The 22,836-nt window shown below is 48.3% G+C and overlaps 1 protein-coding gene across 13 annotated transcripts in view; it reads left to right on the top strand.

Moving 5' to 3' along the window:
* The window catches only part of NAP1L4 (nucleosome assembly protein 1 like 4), a 48,241-nt gene extending 32,081 nt beyond the window's left edge, over positions 1-16,160 (top strand). For 12 of the 13 annotated variants that reach the window (XM_008969078.4, XM_063608055.1, XM_057299062.2 and 9 more), the window contains 7 exons: positions 720-859; positions 2,086-2,231; positions 4,845-4,867; positions 5,970-6,089; positions 8,808-8,837; positions 9,302-9,358; positions 14,953-16,160. In XM_008969078.4, the coding sequence (XP_008967326.1) occupies positions 720-859; positions 2,086-2,231; positions 4,845-4,867; positions 5,970-6,089; positions 8,808-8,837; positions 9,302-9,358; positions 14,953-14,991 (555 nt within the window). In that variant the 3' untranslated portion in view covers positions 14,992-16,160. Of the gene's footprint in view, positions 1-719; positions 860-2,085; positions 2,232-4,844; positions 4,868-5,969; positions 6,090-8,807; positions 8,838-9,301; positions 9,359-11,351; positions 11,390-14,952 lie in introns of all 13 variants that reach the window. The other variant, XM_003816044.7, reaches the window with a different exon arrangement.
* The last annotated feature ends 6,676 nt before the right edge of the window (positions 16,161-22,836 follow it).

The following is a 22,836-nucleotide window of genomic DNA, read 5'->3' as shown; positions in this document are numbered from 1 at the left end:
GCTGGGTCTACATATTTTTGTACATTTTGCCCCAAAGAAAGGCATCTCATTTTGGTGTTCATGTGTTTTGTTACTCGTGAGCATGAATGCCTTGTTGCTGCTGTTGGTTGTTCTATGCCTGCGTTCATGTTTACATCCTTTTTCCCGGTGTGCTCACGTCTCTTCCAGGTCTGTAGTGTGCTTTGTAAGTGAGGGATGAGCTTTCTGTCCTTGTAGAGATTTGTCCTTTTCTCCACCCACCTCCCGGGAGAAAAGCTGTGGGTCACTGCTTTCACTGCACAGCACAGAGTAGAGACCCTGGCTTCCCCCAGCAGGGTGGGGGCTGGGGCTTAGGCTGAGCGGAAAAGGACAGGAGGAGGATGGACTGCTGGTCCCCTTACTTTCCCCTAGTCACCTTCCCTCCTTCCAGGAAGCAAGGGCTGGGAGCAGCTAAGAGAAGCTAGGATTCCTTAGGAGAGCTTGACGCCTATTGGTGAGGAGGCATTGGAGGGGGAACATGCCCCTTACTCATGAACTGAACAGATATTTCCCGCCAGTCCATCATTGGTTTTTTTAACCTCACGCTGGTCTTTTTTGCGGTGGAGAAGTTTTTCTTGTTCCATGGCCCTATCTGTTGAGCTTTCCCAAAATAGCTTCTAGTAAGTGTTGTGTACTCCAAGCAATCTGTCCTCGTTATTTTTCTATTTTAACTGGTGCTTACTCTGAATTTCTACTTTTAGTCTTTTGTGTTAGAGTTCCACTTTGAACCCAACGACTACTTTACCAACTCAGTCCTGACAAAAACCTACAAGATGAAATCAGAACCAGATAAGGCTGATCCCTTTTCCTTTGAAGGTCCTGAGATTGTGGACTGTGACGGGTAAGAAAAAGTCATTCTACCTTGTTTTTCTGAAACAAAATCAAAAGATAATTTTGTAACTTGATGGGTAAGATAGAAGTAAGGAATAAAGTACAGTCTTGAGTCTGCTTAAAAGCCTAAAAGCCTGGTAGATGGATATTTCAATAGTCTTTCAGTTTGGGAATGCTCGTAGTGCAGAACTTGGAGATGGCGGCTGAACCTGGGAAATGAGTCACGTGGTTGCACATGCAAGCCTTTGGGATAGTGCCCTGTTTCTTCATTTTAATGAAAGTATTGGGTTCTCTAGACATCGTGAATTGAAGTTCTTAAAATTGAATCCATGGATTACCCTCAGCAAATAAATACTTATTGAATGAATGAGTCTGAGTCCAGGGCTATATTGATCAGCTGATTGCTTTGGAAATAGGTGGGGGGCAGCATAGCTGTTGTTTGACTCACTGATTTCAGTCTTTATAAATCACTAAAGAGAGAATTTGGTTTAGAATTAATTTCTCCAGGTTGGGTTGACTGAGAAATGGTTTTAGTCTTGACTTGAAACAATTATGTTTATTTACCAGAACTAAGTAGTAATTGTTAATTCAGGACTTTATTAAAGTCCTGCTGGAGTAATTTAGAAAGATGATTTTCCAGGGCCAGGCCATCATGTGAGAAAAAGGCCTGGCCTTTCCGAGCATGTTCTTAAGCGGGCAGTATTGAGATCTGCCAGGTGTTGCCTGGGTCTGTGGTGATTGTGTGTTAGAGAGAGCGTGCTGTGCTCAGCCCTCGCCAGCATCCCTGGGGCTGGAGTGGTCTGCACTGGCCATCAGTATTCCCGGTGGCCACCTCTTTCCTTTTTTCAGCTTGTCGTGCTCAGTTGGCTGCTTTGAACAGCAGCAACTCCTCCTTCCTTGGGAAACCGCGGACAAGTTCTTGTGCATCATGCAGACTTGACGGGGCTTTGCCACAGAATATACATTTCAGAGTCCTGATGAAATGTCTTGGGAAAATAATACCATTGTTCCAGAAGTCTGAAGTTCCAGTGGTCACACCCAAGTTGAAAGAGGACCAGGCTGTTTCTCTTTTTGCCAACCTCCAGATGAACTTCATGGGCCATTGTATTTGGTTTGCAGATTGGTTTTATTTAGTTTTCCAGGTTTGGCATAGAGCTGTGGTTTGCTTCCTGCATGCATTTGTAATGGATTTTTCTCATGGATTGTGTGTTCATGACAGCTGTCTTGTCCTGGTAGGTGTACTATTGACTGGAAGAAAGGAAAGAATGTTACTGTCAAAACCATCAAGAAAAAGCAGAAGCATAAGGGTCGAGGCACTGTTAGAACAATTACGAAACAAGTACCCAATGAGTCCTTTTTCAACTTCTTCAATCCATTGAAAGGCAAGTCTGTTGGTTGTTAATATTCATTATGTTCTTGTATAAAATAATTTTGGTCACCTGATAGATTCCTAACACCCAGAGACTTTAGTCCTGTTTTTTCAGGCAAGTGTGGTCAGTAGGGGCACATTGCTGTGTCCCAGGCTGTTCTGTTGGTGCGCTGGCAAGTTTATCGTGGGGGGCAGTAAGAGTAGGATTGTCATCTTCTGCAGGAAAGGGAAGAGCTTTACTCTGCTTGGCTGTAGCCCAGGCAAAAACTTGCAGTTCTGTTTTAAGAAAACTGAATCGAGTATTTGCACCTGGGCTGCTTCCTCACTTGGACACCTGGAGCACCCTTCTCCACCAGCTGGCATTTCTGCCCCGCTGTTGTGTCTGGTTTGCACCCCCCGGGGACCACTCCCAGCCTCGGAGAGCTGCTGGGTTTGCTCTGCAGGTACCTGTTACTGCTGTACGCTGGTTCTAGTTGTGCTGCTTTTGGATCATCTGTTTAGTCCCCCTTTTCTTGTAATTTTTTATGCATAATTTGATAGAATTTTTTGGAATTTATATATTGTAAGAAACACAAGTAGTTGGGACTTTCATTTTTGAAAAACATTGGCAGAATCACAGCTTGGAAGCTGATTCTTTTTATTTATTTATTTTTTAAATTTTCCTAAGTGGTAAAATAAAGATGAGACCTTTGAGCTAGTAAAGGTTGACCAATTGATTTTAAGAGTAAATTTCTTGGGATTTTTCATATAATTTCCTAATCGTGAGAAAATGTGAAGGTCAAGCGACTTGTCAGTGTTAAAATATCCATATTCTCTTTAGTTTCCATGAACTAAAACATAATTTGAAGTGAAGAGATGCCAGCCCCTGCTGCAGATAATCAGTGAGTGAGTGTTTGTATGTGGGGCCACAGGGCGGATCTCTTCTCCAGTCTGAGTGGTTGATTTTTTGATTTTGTCTCTGAGCTTGGCACCCTTATTTATCAAGCTGCCCTTCAGAGTTCAGTCCATTATTTTAATTGTGGTGCCTATTTTCTGCAGTTAGACTTTGAACCTAGAAGATGCAAATACATACGGTTTGGGGAATGAGAGCAGTCATATATTTAGATATTACATTTCCTTTTTTTGGAAGATTCCTTTTAGACACTTGGGTTGGGCATACTGGAGATTGTGAATTCAGCGTGAAGAAGGGAGGCTTTAATTTCTGGAATCACTTTGTGTAGGAAGTTTTCTTAAAACTGATTTAAAAATAATTTTTAGGATAAAAATGGAGTTGATAATGGACTCAAGGGAATTTTTAAGTGTTTTTTTTTTAGGTTCTAAAACTTTTAGGGTATGATGGTTGCACAACTATAAAATTAACGTACTGAAAGTCATAAAGTTGTACATTTAGAGTGTATGCCTTTTAATGGTATGTAAATCCCATCAGTAAAGCCACTTTTAAAGTAATCAAACACATAATACCAAATGGTAAGTGCTTTGAAAAAAAATTGAGGATGGCTGCGGAATAGGTAATGGGGTAGTGAAGGAACAGACAAAATGGACTCCTGTGGTGTGAAGTGAAGGAGGCATTAGCTAGTGAGTCCAGCTCCTTCTTTGTCCTTAAAACTGCAAAGCCAGTCCAGAAGTATGAGTGCTCAGAGTCCTTGTGCTGATTCATGACTTGGGCCAGAGTGCCCTGGGGAGCATGCTGCTCCAGCATTTAGACACCCAGCCATGCTCCTAACCCATGTCTAAAACCCCTGGGTGATGCTGGCACACCGAGGCTTGGGAAGTCTGCCTCACTCTTGGGTGGTGTTTACGCACCCAACATTCATGTCTCAGCAGCGAACAGCAAGTGCTGCCAGGGTTGTGGTCGCTTAATGGGAAGGGAGACTCAGAGAGGAGAGCCCAGTGAAGATTGAAAAGGCAGGTATGAGACTAAGCAGAGTAAACATTCAACTCCTGATGAAGGTCAGGGTCTTGTAGTAAATGTTTCTAAAATCAGGGGGTTGGATCTTGTACCATTTGAACGTTGCACAGCTTCATTGAGTGTGGTTAGAAGTCCCTATCTGTCTTGGTGGGCTTAGCTCGTCTGAGCATCAGCTTTCGCTGAGGAATTGCGCCACTCTACAGGGGCCCCTGGTGGGCATTCCAGCACTCTCCAAACAAACAGAAATGCAGTTTCAGTCTCGCTGAGTTGCAGTGCCTTAGTAACACTCACAGCTTATAAGGCTTAAGGACTTTCTCTTTCCTGCACCATCATGTATAGTTCTGCGGGACATGAGTTAAGTTTCCCCATAAAGCACAAATGCACTGAATGGCCACAGCCTGGGGGCTGTTTGCCATTCCTCCTGTTAATATATTAACTCTCTCAAAATGATCTTCTCAAGCTTGAGTGCCAGCCCATCGCACATGATGGAGGAGGAGAAGGGAGGGGGGCATAGAGGCACTCAGGCCAGCTTCAGAAGTGGTGGATGGAGCTTGCAAAGATGTCTGTGAGGAGATGCAAGGCTTTGGGGATTTCTGTTAAACCTCGAGGTGAGAAATGTTACATTTTATCTACCAGCACAGCTTCCTCCTGTGTGGGCTTTAAAATTCTGGGAGTTGTCACTGTAATTTAAATATGTTTTGTCTTTTCTTTTTCTAGCATCTGGGGATGGAGAATCACTGGTAAGATTTGTTGTTAATAGTCTTATTTTCCTGTTGAAGTCTCTCCTGAGTGAATGTCTACTTGTCTACTTGTTTAAAAAAGTCCAGTCCTGGCTGTGTGTGGACTGGGTATGCCAGTGATCTTAATGCTTTGGGAGGCTGAGGTGGGAGGACTGCACGAGTCCAGGAGTTTGAGACCAGCCTGGGCAACATAGCACAACCCCATCTCCACAAAAAATTAAAATCAAATAAATTAGCCAGCCGAACATGGTGGTTCACGCCCGTAATACCAGCACTGTGGGAGGCCAAGGTGGGTGGATCACCAGAGGCCAGGAGTTCAAGACCAGTCTGGTCAACATGGTGAAACCCCGTTTCTGCTTAAAATACCAAAAAAAAAAAAAAAAAAATTAGTTGGACACGGTGGCAGCACCTGTAATCTCAGCTACTCAGGAGGCTCAAGCAGGAGAATCACTTGAACCCAAGAGGAGGAGGTTGCAGTGAGCTGAGATTGCACCACCGTATTCCATTGGGCGACAGAGCAAGACTCCGTCTCAAAAGATAAAATAATAAATTAGCTGGACATGGTGGTGCACTGTGTAGTTCCAGGGTCGCTGGGGCCCAGGAGCGTGAGGCTGGAGTGAGCTGTGATTGCACCACTGCCCTCCAGCCTGGGTGATAGAATAAGACCCTGTCTCTTAAAAATAAAAAAATCCATTTCTGTTTCCTAAAACTCTGGGATTAATTTGAAATCATTACACATCTAAGTAAAAGTATGTGTTTCATATGTTGATTTCAGTAGCAAATGTGCAGTGCTTTAATACTGCCTGTTTCCCATATGTGAGACTGATACCGCCTACTCTGGGTGAGACCTTTGGACAAGTTGTGGAGCTGTAGGGCCCTCACTTCCCACTTTCTCTGCCATTTTGCTTCAGTAGCTCTTTAAAGCTACTTAAAGTTGTTTTAAAGGGGCTTTGAGTGTCTAGTGGCTGTCCCCCAGCAGTGCAGGAGTTTGGTGTTTTAAGTCAAGTAAATCAAAAGTGAGGGGCTGAGATTTGGCTGAGGGTGGTGAAGTGAATTTTTTATCCCATTAAAATGAGTTAACACGTGGGTTTTTCCTCCTCAGGATGAAGATTCTGAATTCACATTAGCCTCTGATTTTGAAATTGGACACTTTTTCCGTGAGCGGATAGTCCCGCGGGCTGTGCTGTACTTCACTGGGGAGGCCATAGAAGATGATGACAATGTATGAGGCTCGGGGAAGGGGGGCTTCCACCTGGGTGCTTATCTCTGTTGGTGCAGAGTGGCCCTGAATTGTGGCTTAGGAAACCCCCATGCCTAATCTTTTTATTACATCATCAGCCAGATATGTAGTCCAAGCTGCTGTCCTTGTTGTGGGGGGAATATGCTTGAAGAGGAGAAGTCTGAGGAGCAGAGCAGGAAAAGCAGGTGTCTGTGAAGCAGTTTCAGAGGTGATTGCCAGTTTCCTATGTGAGCCCTGCCTAGTGACTCAACAATATTCTCTCAAAACCTAAGCTTCAGGGAACTTCTGAACACAGGGAAAATCTCTTTTATGGAGGTCTGGCCACAACAAACATTTATTGACAGTGGACTCATGCTAGCCTGTGGTTCATCAACCCAAAAGAAATCGAAATTCCTGAACTTCTATCTAATTAGGTAAAAAGGAAAAAAAAGAAACCCGTGCTCCCCAAGAAAACAACAAGATTGCATGTCACTTTCCTTTCTGGGCTTGAGGGAAGCCAGCTCTTCCACAGTCAGAACTTGCGGGTGCACAGCCCAAGTACCGCTTAGAAACTCCCATCCTCACCAAGGCTCAAGCAGCTTCAAGTCTTCTTGATCTGTGGAAAATAAAGTTTTGTTTTATAGAATGTTACTGGAAGTATGTTCTAGATGATACTCTCTTTCTTGTGGAGCTCTTAGGTTTCTTTTCTTAGAAGGTCTGGTCTGTTGGGGCTTCAGACAGGGCGGCAAGAGCTTAGGTGGGTTCAAGGGCCTTAGCCCCCTGTGGCAGTAAAGGCCAACATCTCCTCACACCTCTCCCATTGTACTGAGTTCCACCAGTGGGGAGAATAGGCCAGCGTGCTCTTTATCAGCTGTTAGGTCTTAGACTGTTCATTTAACTTCTAAAACTCAACTTGCTGGCTCATCCCTAGGCTGGGAGGTGATTGCAGGTCAGGGAACATGGACAGTCAGGTAGCTGCCAAGACATAGTTTTACAAATTCTAGACCAGCACTTTCCAGTAGAACTTTCTCTGTTGATGGAACTGTCCTCTGCCTGCTTGGTCCAGCGCAGTAGGACTGACCACTTGAGGACTTGAAATATGGCTGCTGAGACTGAAGAACTGAACGTTTCATTTACCTTAGTTTAAGTTTAAATAGTGAGCTAAGGGCTAGTGGCTACACATTGGAAAGCTTATCTGAAATTGTTTTGATCATACACCCGTCAGTTTAAAGGACTTGAATATGCATGTGTGCTATTTGCTTACTTATATGCGGTATCTGTACTGCTGGTGAGCACTGTGCCACATTTGCTTATAGTACATGTGCGTTTCATTCATAATACGTTCAGCACAGGTACTACTGATGAGCAGTGTCAGTTAGAGGCTAGAAGTGCCAGCTCAGATGAGACTGCTCAGACTCGCATCCCCATTCTCCCTTTAGTAGCTCCACCACATCCTTGAGCTTCGGTTTCCTCAGCTGTAAGTAGAGGTCATGGTAAAGACTCTGGTTACTTGTTAAGCCCTTAACGTAGCACCTGGCACAGAGCAATGACTCAGTAAGTGTTGGCATAAAAAGTGTTTTACTAATGTTACTTTCTAGACCGTACCCCAACACTAGAAAGTTGTTGGAGGAGGAGGTGAATGTGGGAACCCTGGTCTTGTCTTCTCTGCACGTGGGAGCTCCTGCTGTGCCCAGGTGGGCGATGCATCTGGAGCAGCCCCTGTGCACAGCCCCTTAAGGGCAAAATGCTGTCCTTAGAGCCTTGGAATAGGCCCTGGAGCCTGCTGGAGGCTCGTTGGATCTGACATGAAATGGAAGAATATTGAGAAGCCTTTCCCTGCCTGATGCCAGTTAGGGTCCTTAGAGCGGAAGGGCGCTGCACTGTGGCCACATCTCATCCTGGCTGCTGCATGGCGCCAGGAGGCTGTGCACACTGTGTGAACTCCACACCAGCACAGTAGGGTCCTTCTAAGTTCCACCGAAGTTGGCTCTAAGCGATACATGGTGAGAGCTCAACAAAACGGGAAATGTTGATAAATGAAGCTGCATTTTCATGTACTACCCTCGTTATGCAACCAGTAGTGATAAGGTGGTTTTGCTTTTGGTGTAAGTCTCATGTTTGAAACTTGATTTTTAGTCTGACCAATGATGTATTTGGATGTAGGAGAAACTGATTCAAGACAATTGACTAATGGTGGAGGTTCACCTTTGAGCACCTTATTGATCACTTTAAAGATTAAACACCAAAGTTTTAATATATTTCTACTAAGGTTTCTTTTCCCTTTGTATGAGATGTAAAATGATACCCAGATTCCTGTATCCAATAACATTATGCTGCTGGTTCGATCAGCCTTGTAGAAAATTTAAGGAAAACAAATTAATCAGTTTACAAAAATCTTTTCCTGTGTGCCTCCTCCTCGGTGTGAGAACAGCCAGGGCAGAGCTGTGGTGCCAGGTTCCCAGCTGTGTCCAGGGTACACCCTGGCTGACCAGCTTCCTATCCTATTCCTTGTTTTGCGTGACTTTCAATTTCCTGGCATGCTTTTAAAATGCGCTGCACACAAGCAGATGGCTCCTCAGCCAAGCGAGGCCCAGCAGGCAGCGTGGCTGGACTTTCTGCTCCTCTTAGGCTTGGTCAGTGAGTCACTTGATGGGACTGGTGTCTTGGGCAGGCTGCTGTCATGTTTTGTAAACCTAAAAATGTTTTTCTGTGTTTTTCCAGTTTGAAGAAGGTGAAGAAGGAGAAGAGGAGGTAAGAGACAGGTTTATGCAGTGCCACTTACCTCCCTGAAGTTGTTTCTTTGGCTTTCTCTGCTTGAAGGTTATGGACTCACAGGGCTGTGTTAAACCCATTTTTTGTGACGCTGTCTTTGATTCTAAGAATGTTCTTAAAACACTAAGCAGAAATGCATAGCAAATGCTGTGACAGTTTCCATCGTTTTTGACCCTGCAGTTGGTTCATGAAAATGTATCTTAGAAAATAATCATTTAACAAAATCTACTTTTTCAGAATTTTGTTTCTTTCAGGGCTCTCTGTGAGAACAAAAAGATACCTAGAAATAATTCTAAGTGTCCAAAGGAAGTGATGAGTCACTTGTGGGTAGCAGTAATTGATTTCCGTCTAAGGCAGTGTTTTGCTCCTTGTGTTTGTGGATTGTGAATGCCACAAGAGTTTAAATCTTGTCATTCCAGCTAATTCTCACTTTTTAAATACAGGAATTAGAAGGTGACGAGGAGGGAGAAGACGAGGATGATGCGGAAATTAACCCCAAGGTTGGTAACTTTGGGGCCACCCAGACCTACTTATTATGCTGCACTCTTAGACTTTTAAAAATGTTCCCCACTTTGAGGCAGTAGTGTTAACAATATTCATTATTCCCTAATTAGAAAGTTTAAAATGTGTCAGAAAAATAGTGGAATGATTATTCAGACACTGTGTATATAATTTGAGTGTTGAGTGTACATACTCAGTAGAAGCTTTTCCAGCTGTCTCAAGCTGTGTCTTATTTACATAGACTCCTCAGTAGAGCAACTTGACTTTCCAAATGTTTCATTCTTTTAAGGTAAGGTAATGATTTAACTGATAACATAAATAAACTTTTCTTTGTGCGTGTTTGGAAAAGGTGCAAAGAAGGGACTTTGGGGCTCTTTTTGTTAAGGAACAGAATAGTGGGATTGTGGGCATCATTTGACAGTTGCGCTTGAGCTGAGCATGCCCAGATGATGTGTCTAGATATCTCATATGTCTCAGATAATTTAAAATAAATTGGAAAGGTTTACTAAAGAAAACTGAGTTGAAAATGAGTGGGCAACCCCATTAATTTTACCTGCAAATTTAGATTTTTATTTGTGGCCTCAGAGTAACTTAAATCAAGGTACTTTGACCATTTGGCACATTTTAAAATCAGAAGTGCTTAAATGTCATCCTACAGCATCATAAGAGTTTCTTCTTGTAAAACATGAAATGTGTAGTTCACTTGCCTCTTAAAATTAAGTATATTATGGGCTGTCAGAATACTAACGTTACCTGGTGTTTTTGTAATGTGTCTCTGTCCGACTAGACGTTTTTTGCTTGTTTTTACCCTTGTTTTTTGGAGTGTGCACTAAAAGCTGTCAGTGTGATATCCTGGCTCTGTCATCAGTTGGTTTAAACTGGCTGTTTCCATGAATGCATGTTCACAGTTGTGGTTCCTTCAAGGAAGGGATGGGAGAAGAGCTTTTAAAACTTTTTTGAGAATGTGTCTTGTAAAGACTACTCTGGGAATAATCTGCTCATGGAAATGTTCATCTTCTAAAGTTTGGCCTGTTGATGTGGGAGGACTCTGCTGAAAGCGTACCTGTGCGCAGCACCGTGGTGGGGGGCGGTGAGGGCTGCAGGAGACCAAGGCCTGGGTCTGCCTTGCGTGCATCACAGTGTGGGGACAGGGAAGGTGAGGGCTGTCAGTCAGCCAGTGAACAACGTTGGGTGAATAAATGCTGCCCATCACTGCTGTGCGGGGTGTCTGATGGACCCAAGGGCCACGTGTGTTTATTGGGCTGTGTTTCCGCCTTGTGGGCGCTGAATGGACACTTCTAAGGTTGCAGTTGTAAAGCAAGGACTGGGGTCAATTGGCAGGGCCACCTCCTCAGACTCCGTGCACAGCTGCCTCTGTCCTTGTTGCACTTGTATCTCCCCCTCCCTGTATTCTGTGCCTCAGCTTCTCTTTTCCTCCCCTCTGTTGTTTGTTCTGCTTTCTTCTGTCACCTTGGAGACCCTTGAGTCTCCTTTCACGTCCCAGGTTTCTAAAAGAGCATTCTCACCAGCCATTATAGAGAACATGGTGTGGTGGATTACACATGCCAACACCCCATGAGACCTTTGATAAACGGTTATGTTGGTTGGGGGAGAAGGGACTGAAAACATGTTCCGGCTAATGGTATGAATGAAATTCAGAGACGGCCAGGCATGTATGGCCGGGATAAGGCCAATCCTGCTGTCCCTGTCACATGCACCTTCCAGAGAGATGGGCAGTGTTAGAGTCTGTGCAAGCAAAAGAAAACAAGGAAGGAAGGGAGGTTTTAGTATTGGGAGCAGTCTGATAGAAGTGAAAATCATGCTTCTGCCCATTTTGAAAGTATGATCTAGTGTTGAAGTTGTTCACCCCGAGTTCAGTATCTTGCAGCCCTTTTGTATCATGAGAAATTGTGGCCGTTTCCTCCTGTATAATTTTGTGCATTTCATTTTCTTTCATGCTGACAGTTCCTTTCAATTTTTTTCCCCATTTAGGTGTAATTTTTGTCTGTTAATCATTCATACGTTTCTAGGTAAGGTGGAATTCCATTCATACCTAACTTCCAAACTTCTGATCTATACTTTATACAATGCATTGTTTTGACTTTGAATAAAGAGGGAGTTGCTGTCCAGGTACACTCACTGTGTCACAGGTTTGACATAGGTGTCTGTTACATGTACTTTTAAAATCAACGAACCAAACCTAGATTTGGTCCCTGCTTTCTGAGCCCAGTGTTTCTTGCAAACCAAGTAGCAAAGATGTAACTTGGGTGTAATTTTCATTGCTGATGGTACTGCTTTCCAGTAAGAGGGCCCTGGATGGTCAGCAGTCTGCACGGTGGCACACACAGGCCACCATAAGCAAGCAGTCCTTGCAGAGAGCATAACACACTGGGCTGTCCCAGCTGTGCTCAGAACACACACTGGCAGTTGAAATTGGCCCACTGTCATTACCAACACGTGTTTGTTGAATATCTATACTTTTTGAATTCATGTTTTGTGCAGACCAATAGGTACACAGAGGGGTAACAGCTTTTACTGTGCCAGCATTTTTTATCTGAAACATTAACTGGCATCTGTTTTGGTGTCAGCAGTAAAAAGTACTGTTGTGAGGTTGGTGCTAGTTGAATGAAGCAAGAACCAGTTGTAGATGAAAGTGAGTGTCAGTAAGCCTGGAAGCTGTTTCCCACCCCACTTTCTTCAGTCCCTGTAGCTCTACCCTGTCCTGGAATGCTGACAGGAGGCCGTAACTAGACAGAGGCCCTTGCCCGTGACGAGACCTGTTCACTCGTGGCACTCGGGATGTAGTGGGAGAAAGCAGAGAGGTGGGGACAAGAGGTGCCATGAGGAACCCCACAACCATAGCAGGGCCTCTGCATGCCGGGATAAGTAGGCACTCCGTTTTTAAGGGTCTCGTCACAGAACATCAGCATGATCCTGGCAGCCCATAGACCAGACGTCCTTGAGGTCTTAGCGCCACCGCCTCCCTGTCTTCCTCATGTAGGCTGCTCTCATGGGAAACTGATGGTACATAGGGCGGATGCAGCTCTTGGTACGATTTTGTTTTCCAGGGCCAGGTTTCAGAATATGCCTGTATGTTTAAAATTATGTCTAGCTGCCATTAATTCCTGTTGTCCCCGCATGTCTGAAGAACTTAGCCACTCTTATTCCACCTGTACCCTCACCCACTCCTCCCACGCCACCAGCTCTTTTGAAGAGAATCCTCGATGCGTGCCACCTATATGTATTTCAGTATGCATCCCTGGAAGAGAAGGGCAGGGTGCAACAGCAGCAACCCCCGAGGAGTGTCCCACTGAGGCCGCTGCCTCTTCAGCCATAGGGCTCTGGGCACTTGGGGCTTGTTTGCCAGCGCAGCTGTGGTCGAGTGTGTTTTAGTGGCATGTCTTTGTTGCCTTTCTCAGGTCGAGTGTTATCTGTTCAAACCCCACCTTTTAAATGGTCCCATGAGAGATGAGATTTTTTTCCTATTAGTTGGTACCTTTTAAAATGCCAACTCCTCCTCCCTTGATAATCTTAGCATTGATTAATGACTCAACCATCATTAAAATTTGTGACATGAGATAAAGAACGCTTCAGTTTGGGAGTTTAGGTGTAGTTTTTTTTTTTTCGGCATGTGTCACAAGCTAAAAACAATTGGTGTCTCTCATATGTAAAATTCACTTCTAAAACTCCTGTCAGTCACTTGCAGAAGCTCCAGTGTGCTGTGTGAGCACCAAAGCCTGGCAGGGGTGGGCCACATGCTGCCTTCCTTCCCAGAGGGGGCTGTGCCCTCTAGGCACAGGGGAGGCAGCTCTTCCCAGAGTCAGGTGCATGGCCTACTCCCCTCCAACAAGGCACTGGGTCATGACACTGGTCTTGAGAGAGTGTTCCATGCGGACTCTATTCCCTCTAGAAGTCTTCACCCAGGATATTGGTTTTATTTAGGACAGATGAATACTACTCGTGGTTGAAAATACCTATTACATCATTTCTGCAACTTAGGATAATTTAGATTTATTTCTGGTTGAGCATTCCAAATCTGGAATCCTCCCGTGAGCATTTTCTTTGTCTCGGGTTCCAGATTTTGGAGTATCTCAGATTTGGGATTTGGGATGCTCAATCTGTGGTAGGATAAATTATAAAGTCCTGTGTATGACATGACATAGTATTTGCATAATTTAAATGTACATAAAGATGGAGTCTGTCACCTTGTCACCAGCCCCAGTCTTCCCCGTCCCTGCACAGCTCCTTTACTGACATCCCATTTTCTAGGCGAGTCCCTTGGTGGAGGCACACTGCTTGTCCCACTCCTCCCCTCACTGCTCCTGCTCGGGGCGCCCTGCATCCCCCACACTCCTAAGGCCAGTGGCTCAGTGTTCTTGGCCACTACACTGGGCCACCTTCAGTCTACCCTTGAATGTCAGATTGACATGGCGAGGGTTTTTGGTCAGCCTCGTTTTGTCTTGGCCAGGCTCTTTGGGCAGCCTCTGGGGTGGCTGAGATTGGGAGCTTAGACCCCAGGGTTCAAGGTTATTGATTTTGTTTTTTGCATCTTTTACACATATTTTTTCGGCCATCCCTTAAATGTGATTTCCAAAAGAATGAACTGTAGCCTCAGCTTATACCGTGGAAGATATCATTTATGGTAACCCAGGGATCTTTTTGCCCCATACAGTACAAGTTCTTAGGTTCCATAGGCACGCTGGATTAAGAGCAATTTGTAATCTTAGCCAGAAATCATAGGTTACAGGTTCGTAAAGTTACTAGCGCAGAAGCATTAGCAAGATCGTGATGTATTTCTTAGGCTATTGTTGGCCTCCACACAAATTCATGGAGTTGCTGGATGTGGTTTAAAGGGTACAAGATCTCTGTGTTAGATAATATTGGAGTTAATCCATTCCTCTGGGAGGGGAATTGTGTGTCCCGGATGCCGTTACTGGAAGGATAGCATTGCCCCTTGGTGAGACTGTTAGGAGAGTGAAGGAGAGTGAGTGACAGATGGAGCTCTTGGGAGTGGCAGCTCATCATTTGTTGGTGCAGTACAGGCCACCAGAAGAGGATGGATCTGCCGGGGCGCTCCCTGGTAGTACAAAGAGCAGGAACCCGCTAGAGGAGAGATGTGCTTTCCATGAGCGCCAAGGGCCCAGCCTACCCCCAGACAGATATGCCCTTGAGAAGTGGGGACTGTTGGCACCAAGAGGGGTTGCCTCCGCGGTGGCCTTCCTGGGTGGAGCTGCCCGTGTTGAGCGCACTGTGCTCTGTGTGGGCAGGGGTTCCAGCTGCTTCCCAGCCCTTTCATGGGCAGCCCCCTGGAGCTCCACCATCCCAAGGAGCCCCAAAACCCTCCTGCTGAACATGCCATGAATTTGAATCCTTGAAGGCATAGCTTTAAAAACAAAAAAAAACCCTGCTTTGACTGCAGGGTGGTAGGGGGAGTTAGCTTTGTTTTTGTCACTATTTTTAAAAGTATATTTGCAGTAACCATTTATTTCAATGAGAATGAACTCATTCAGTCTTGGCTTTCGTTGTTGATTGGAGCTAATTGGTGAATGGAGCTGGCTTTGCTCTCTACAAGCCTTGTCTTTTTCATTGACAGAAGGAACCCAGCCAGCCGGCGGAATGCAAGCAGCAGTAGGAAGCGGAGGCGGGTGCCTGGCAGACCGGCTGTCGGGACTCCAGGCCTGTGGGCGGGGCCTCGGTCCTTGCCGCAGCACAATCCCGTGGACAGAGCTTACTCCATCTAACTCATTTTCAAGTGCATGATTTTCACTTTCACTTTTCCTTTTTCCTTATTATTTTGCTTAACTTGTACAGTGGCAACTGAAATGCATTTCAGAAATAGGAGGTTTCGTCCAGCACCCTCTGCAGCCTTGGTGCCTGTAGCTCTGGACTTCCCTGGGCCTTTCCCTGTGGGAGGGCCCTATAGACCACATCAGGGTGGGGTGGGGGTCACTTGGCAAAAAGGGCCGAGGTCTGGTGATGTGGTTCCCAGGATCTGGAACCTCTCCCACCCCTCCTGCAGTTGGACTGAATTCTTCCCTTTCATCCGAAGAAACCCACTTGCTGTTTCCAGCCGCTGAATCTGCTGAGTGTGCAGCCTGCATCACCTGCTGTATGCCGATCATCTCAGAAAGGGCTGTGTAGAGTAGGGCCCTGTTCTCCTTAGGATGTTGCTTCTTGATTTTTTTTTTTTTAGGGGTGGGTCAGGGTTGTGACACACCAGCCCAGGTGAGAGCTGCTGCGGGTCACCTCATATTTATTTATCCCTTCTTGCCTGTGAGGACTGCGGCTTTTCGCTGTGGCTCGTCCTTAACATTTCTGAACCACCTTGGTGCCCTGAGCAGGAAGATGTGCCACTTCCTAGCAGGAGCAAGGCCTGTGCGGAAGAAACGCTGCTCCCTGCCACCAGGGCTGAAGATGCGAGCCCGTCCTCATGACGCAGGTGCCACCCTGCTGCCGGAGCCGGGCTTCGGCAGTCTTCTCCACTGAGGGACTGGGCTGGGAAGTCCTGTGTTTCAGTTGAGCGTATGAGCGTCAAGTCCTGCTTTCTCAGTAGCCCCATTGCTGGGCCCCACCATTCATCCTGTCTGAAGGTCCTGGGTTTGGTGTGACCGCTTGGCGGCTGGTGGGTGGGGTTTTCAAGTGGGTGACGGCGCTCTCCGGCAGCCGGGGATGGCCGTGTCCGCACTGACCAGGCCTGTGGCGAGTGCTTGGCCTAACCTTAGAACACATTTGTAACTGAATACAGTGTTTTCAATTTGTACAGAATAGTTAGAATATTCTATTAAAGTGGTGAAACATTGAGTCAGCACTGTGCCATGTGGGTCTTTGCAGGGGAATGTGGTGGGGAAGGCTCAGATGTGCTGCACACCTGTTGGGCTCTGTTGAGCCCTGGGTATTGGTGGCTCCAAGACCGGTTGTACAGTTTACTTCTGAGGCCTTGAAAACTCAGTTTGAGGCAGAGGCTGCTGTAGCCCCCCCACTACACCTAAGTTGCTGCTGTATGCAGGCAGCTTCACTGTGGGCCCAGGGGAAGACTGTTCCTGCCCCCAGGAGGGGATCATTTCTCAGAGTTAGTGGGACTGCGCTTTGTAGATCCAGAAGGCTCCAAGAGGAGAACTTCCTGATAAAGCCCATGTTAGGTGTGTTTGCTCTCTGAAGCTTTTTCCCGTGTCTCTTCCATACACAATGAGAGGAGGCACTCAACACCTGCTGCACCGGTACTTCCTGACCTGACCGTGGGAATCCCAGCCTTGGCAGCGCCGCCTGGTGAATGAAACGCTGTCATGAGAAGGCAGCCGTGGAGCTGGCTCATTGCTCCTCACGTGGCTGGCCCCGCCCTGCTGCCTCCAGCTCACCTGTGGGCTGCCTTCTCTCTCGGAGCAGCAGGAAGGGCAGGTGCAGGCTGGGAAGTGAATGCTTGCAGCATACCCCCAAGGGCTGGGGAGCCTGATGTCTGTGCTTCCTGTACCCGTTCCTCCGTCCCCATCCTGTGAAGTACCTGGGGGAGCTTGGTCTCAGGCTCCCCAGCCTCAGGGTGGCCCCATGGGTGAGCAGCACCCTGGCCTTACTTGGTCTGCCCAGGGTCAGACCCCATAATCCAAGGGGCATATGCTGTTTTGCAGTGACCCGCCCTTCAGCTGCGGAGACAGCCCTGCACACTGCCCTGTCCACTGGGTGCCCAGAGTGCCTTTTTAGGAAGGGCTCCACAGGCTTGGGGAGTGCCCCTCACTACCTAGCTGGGTGGTTTTAGATCAGATTTGCACTTTTCGATCAGATTTGCACAAGCAGGGGAAAGGGGATGTTAACATTGTGGCTTCTGGGGGTGGGGGTATCTGGATTTTCCCTTTTGAGTAAGAAGTGTGTGAGGACCCTGCACCCACCTGCGTGCATCCTTCACTGAGCTGGGTTCCTGTGTCCCCCAGTGAGTCTGACCTTGGGAGTGCATGGTTCGTGGATGCTGCCCAGTTCCAAGGACATCTGGGTGCAGGACCTCAACGTGAAGCCTGGGGAGCTGTGGAGGCCCGAGGGTGCAGGCAACCTGGTCTCCCCCAGGACCTCAGCACCTCCGGCCTCTGTCACCCCTGCATGGCCGCTGTGTCCTGCCTGCACCCCAGGGTCTCAGAAAAGGGAAGGTCATTCTCCAGTGGCCAAGGAGTCCAGGAACCATCCCAGGCCCAGGCCATTGTCAGCTCAGGGACCTCAGCCATCAGTGGTCACCGAAAGTCGCTGAGTGGTTGAGAGGTTTGCCCAGAGCCACCATCTGGAAGGCAGCTGGGAAGTGGGGGCTTGTGGCGGCCGCCCAGCCTGGCCTGGGTGAAGGGTGGCTGCTTCCCTTCTGGTCCTGGGGGCTGGGGGGTCCGCCACAGAACCTCAGCTCTGCTAGCCCAGGCCCTCCTTTTTCCCGACTGAGCCCCTGGCTGGGGAGGCAGACATTCACCGTCCAGCCCCACCCCACCCCACCCCGCTTGGGGCTCCCCCAGCCCCTGCCCTTCCTGTGACTGTTCACCCTGTGCGGGAACTGAGACTCAAAACCAGTGGCGCTGGGGTCAGGGCAGGAGTTTGGGGAGCAGCCCGGGAGATGGGAGGTGGGGCCTGGGGCACCCCCGCCCCCTGCACAGGTGGCTCAGACGCTTCTGTCAGCTGCCATCACACGGGTGCTCCTGGGCAAGGAGGGAAAGAACCCGCATGGCAAGCAGCCAGGCACAGAAGACCTGGAGGGCCCTGTTTCTGTCCGGTTCTAGAGCCTGCAAAGCTACAGTGCCGGTAACTGCCTGGGAGGGATCTGGGGTGGGGGGATTGACCAAGGAACGCTTTAGAGGGATGGAAGTGGTTACACAGGTGTATACGTCTGTCAAAATTCATTGAGTTACCTCAAAAATGGGTATATTTGGTTGTATATAAGTTAGTCCTCAATGAAGCTCAGCGTTTTGTTTTGTTTTTTTTTTTTTTTGGAGACGGAGCCTCGCTCCATTGCCCAGCCTGGAGTGCAGTGACACCATCTCGGCTCACTGCAATCTCCACCTCCCAGGTTTGAGCGATTGTCCTGCCCAGTCTCCCAAGTAGTTGGGATGACAGGCATGCACCACCGCACCTGGCTAATTTTTGTATTTTTAGTAGAGATGGGGTTTCACCATGTTGGCCAGGCTGGTCTCGAACTCCTGACCTCAGGTGAACCACCCACCTTGGCCTCCCAAACTGCTGGGATTACACGTGTGAGCCACCGTGCCTGGCCTGAAGCTCAGTTTTCAGAAGTCCCCAAAACAGGGTGATTCCACTTAAAATTATGTTTTTTCCCTTGAGTCAGGAGCTATGGCTCCCTAGAACCTGATGGCTGCTGCTTTCCCCAGCAGGGTCACCTGGGACCCTTGTCCACAGCTGCCTGGCATGTGGGTCCGCGGGTGGTGTGTACCCCAGGTCAGCCTACCTGGCCAATCTGCTCTCTAGGCTCATGACTCCCATTTATGTGGAGCTGGGACCAAGCCGACATCCCACTCTGCTCCTGTCCTGCTGCCCAGCAAACCTCCCCAGGCCCAAGGGCCACCCATGGGGCCAGAGCCCCCTTCCCCAAGTCCCAGGTCCAGGGCCTCCTGCCACCCCACCCATCTTGTCCCACTCTCAAAATGCCCTAGGCTGCCCCCAGCCCCATCACTGGGCAGGCTGAGTCAGCATGAGCTGCCAGGATCCAAGCTTGCCCCTAAGGTGGGAGGCAGGGGTGGGGTGGGTAGGGGACAGCCAGCTGGCTCCACCAGCCAGCCAGGTGGGTAGGTGGAGCCCCTGGCCTCTGCCTGGCTCATCCAGGCACACCTTGATATTACTGACCTCTGACCTGCCCCTGCTGGGTCCTTGGCTTGCCTGGCTCTGAGTCAGGGCTCAGGGCTGGGCAACTGGTGAGCAACAGAGGAACAGCCAGGGGCAGCGGTGGGAGAAGTGACCGTCCCAGACTCAGCCAACCCCGCTGCAGTGCCCTGAGGGAGCCCTGGGCCTGCAGAAGGGGTTGCTGTGTGCAGAAGCCTGTGGTTCCCCACCAGCCAGGCCAGCCTGGCCACAGCCTGGCATGGACTTCGGCCTCTGCCCCAAAACCCTCAGAACAGGTGCCTTCCCATGTTCCTTCTGCTGGAGCAGGCACCTCCTCCCCAGCCCACCCCAGGGAGCATCCCCATGTGGAGTGGGGGGCCCAGGGGACCCCAGGCCCAGCTGTTTGGGCCCCACCCACCAGGAGACACTGGCAAGCAGTGGCCCCCAACAGTAGGGCCTCCTGGAAGGACGCCTCCTCAGGCTGGCCCTGGCTGAGCTTCTGATGCGCTGAATTTGGCGTGGGTTTCCAGGCCCCTCATGCGCCTGGGACATTCCCCATTTAAGAGATGCAGACCCGAGTCTCAGGACAGAAGCCAGGGCCCAGCTCTTGCAGGGTGAGGCCTGGACGCCTCCTGCCGAGGCCAGGTCACCTTGGTGTGCCTGAGGGAGGCCCCGCCTGCTAGGCTGTCCTCAAGGTGCCAATCACTAGCCCATCCTGGCCATGCTGACTCATGGCTGAGGGTGGCAGCCGGATGTTACTTACTATGACAACCCAACAGCCTGGCCCAGCCCAGCCCAGCCCAGGAGAAACGGGGCAGCTACAGCTGTGTCCAGGACCCCACTCAGGGCGGACCCACACAGGTCACCCTTGTCGAGCTCCTCAAGAAGTCTGTGGTGTCCACCAAGTTTCCAAATCTCCCTAGGTCTCAGTTTCTGTATCTGGGACATGGGGAGAAGCTTCACCACCTCAGAACCCAGACCCTGGGCATGGCAGGGCTGCCCACACCGGCCCTCACCAGTGCCTGCCTGGCTGGAAGCCAGTCTGAGGAGGGAGGACAGTGCCTCACTGAGCAAGGCGGGTGCAGGGCTGGGAGGACAAGAGGGAACGCCTGGAGATGGGGCCTCAGGTGCAGGCACTGGCCAGAGTTGCTAGGGTCTGCTGCCCCCAGCCTGGGGGCCACCAGCGAGGGCCTGAAGTGGTCCCTGGGTCTCAACCTGCCCCTTTTCAGCAGGGGCTGCCCTCCCCAAGGACCAGAACACCAGACCTTATGTGGGGACCCTTCCTCGTCATCTGGGGGCTCCAGGCGTTCCTTGGCTTGCAGCCACTTCCCTCTGATTTCTGCCTCTGTCTCACGTGGCCTCCTACCCCTATGCCTGCTTCTCCATAGTTCTCCCTTGTGAGGCCCACCTGGGTAGTCCAGGGGAAGCTCCTGCTCTCAGGGGCCTTTCCTATATCACACCCTAGCCACTGAGGTCGTGTTCACCCATTTGCCATCAAAGGTAACATTCATGGGTTTTGGGGAGTAGAACATGGATATGTCTTATTGGGGGCCACCATTCAGCCCATGAAAGGGGTCTTTCAAACAGACCAAAGCACATGAAGAGGGGAAAAGACAGCCACGCCAAAGACCACAGACACCCAGAGAGATGGCTGCCCCCACCCCAGGGATAGAGAAATGTGTGTGAAGACCTCAGTTTTTGACCACCAGATTGTGGGGTTTTTTTGTTGTTGTTATTGTTTTTTTGTTCGTTTGTTTGGTTGGTTGGTTTTTCCTGAGACAGGGTCTCACTCTATGGCCCAGGCTGGAGTGCAGTGGCACTTTCTCAGCTCACTGCAACCTCTACCTCCCAGGGTGAAGCAATTCTTCTGCCCCAGCCTCCCGAGTAGCTGGGATTACAGGTGCATGCCACTGCACTAGGGTAATTTTTTCTATTCTTAGTAGAGACAGGGTTTCACCATGTGGGCCAGGCTGGTCTCAAACTCCTGAACCCAAGTGATCCACTCACCTTGGCCTCCCAAAGTGTTGGATTACAGGCATGAGCTATTGCCCAGATTGACTTTTTTTTTTTTAAGTACAGAGTGCCCACCATTGGCCTAGCCATGGGGAGATTGGCATTGCAGCCCTTGGGGGAAAGGGTGAATAGGAACAGCCCCACTGGAAGGCCATCTTGGCAGTTACCACACATCTGAGGGCCTTGCTAGCCCAGCAGTGCCATGTCTAGTGTGCAGGAAGGCAGTGCCATGTAAGATGACAGCAACAGGGACCCAGCCCAAGCCCAACCATCACAAGGGGTGGCTGAGACATGGAGGATTCCAGATAATGAGGGCTGGGGTGGGGGGTTCCTGGAAGATGGCCCAGACACAGGAAGAGACACAAGCTCATACCCCCCGCCTGCATGGATATTCATATGTAAATGCATTTCTAAAACTGGTAAAGGGTACATCACAAGTTACATGCTTAACCATTTTTTAAAGTGCACAGTTCAGTGCCACTAAGCATAGTCACACTAAGCATATTCACACTGAGCATATTCACACTAAGCGTATTCACACTAAGCATTTTCACACAGCATATTCACACCGAGCATATTCACAGCATTTTCACACTGAGCATATTCACACTGAGCATATTCACACAAAGCACATTCACACCGAGAATATTACAGGCATATTCACACCAAGCATATTCACACCGAGCATATTCACACTAAGCGTATTCACACTAAGCGTTTTCACACAGCATATTCACACCGAGCATATTCACACTAAGCCTATTCACACTAAGCATTTTCACACTGAGCATATTCACACCGAGCATATTCACACTAAGCGTATTCACACTAAGCATTTTCACACTGAGCATATTCACAAAGCATATTCACACTGAGCATATTACAAGCATATTCACACAAAGCATATTCACACCGAGCATATTCACACTAAGCGTATTCACACTAAGCATTTTCACACTGAGCATATTCACAAAGCATATTCTCACTGAGCATATTACAAGCATATTCACACAAAGCATATTCACACCGAGCATATTCACACTAAGCATTTTCACACTGAGCATATTCACACCGAGCATATTCACACTAAGCGTATTCACACTAAGTGTATTCACACTAAGCATTTTCACACTGAGCATATTCTGAGCATATTCACACAAAGCATATTCACACCGAGCATATTACAAGCATATTGACACCAAGCATATTCACACCGAACATATTACAAGCATATTCACACCAAGCATATTCACACCGAGCATATTCACACCAAGCGTATTCACACTAAGCGTATTCACACTAAGCATTTTCACACTGAGCATATTCACACCGAGCATATTCACACTAAGCGTAGTCACACTAAGCATTTTCACACTGAGCATATTCACACCGAGCATATTCACACCGAGCGTATTCACACTAAGCGTATTCACACTGAGCATTTTCACACAGCATATTCACACCGAGCATATTCACACTAAGCGTATTCACACTAAGTGTATTCACACTAAGCATTTTCACACTGAGCATATTCACACCGAGCATATTCACACTAAGCGTATTCACACTAAGCATTTTCACAGTGAGCATATTCACACTGAGCATATTCACACAAAGCATATTCACACCGAGCATATTACAAGCATATTCACACCGAGCATATTCACAC

This window comes from Pan paniscus, chromosome 9 (assembly GCF_029289425.2).
Source record: "Pan paniscus chromosome 9, NHGRI_mPanPan1-v2.0_pri, whole genome shotgun sequence".
NCBI classification, from domain to species: Eukaryota; Metazoa; Chordata; class Mammalia; order Primates; family Hominidae; genus Pan; species Pan paniscus.
This window is presented reverse-complemented; position numbering and strand designations above follow the sequence as displayed.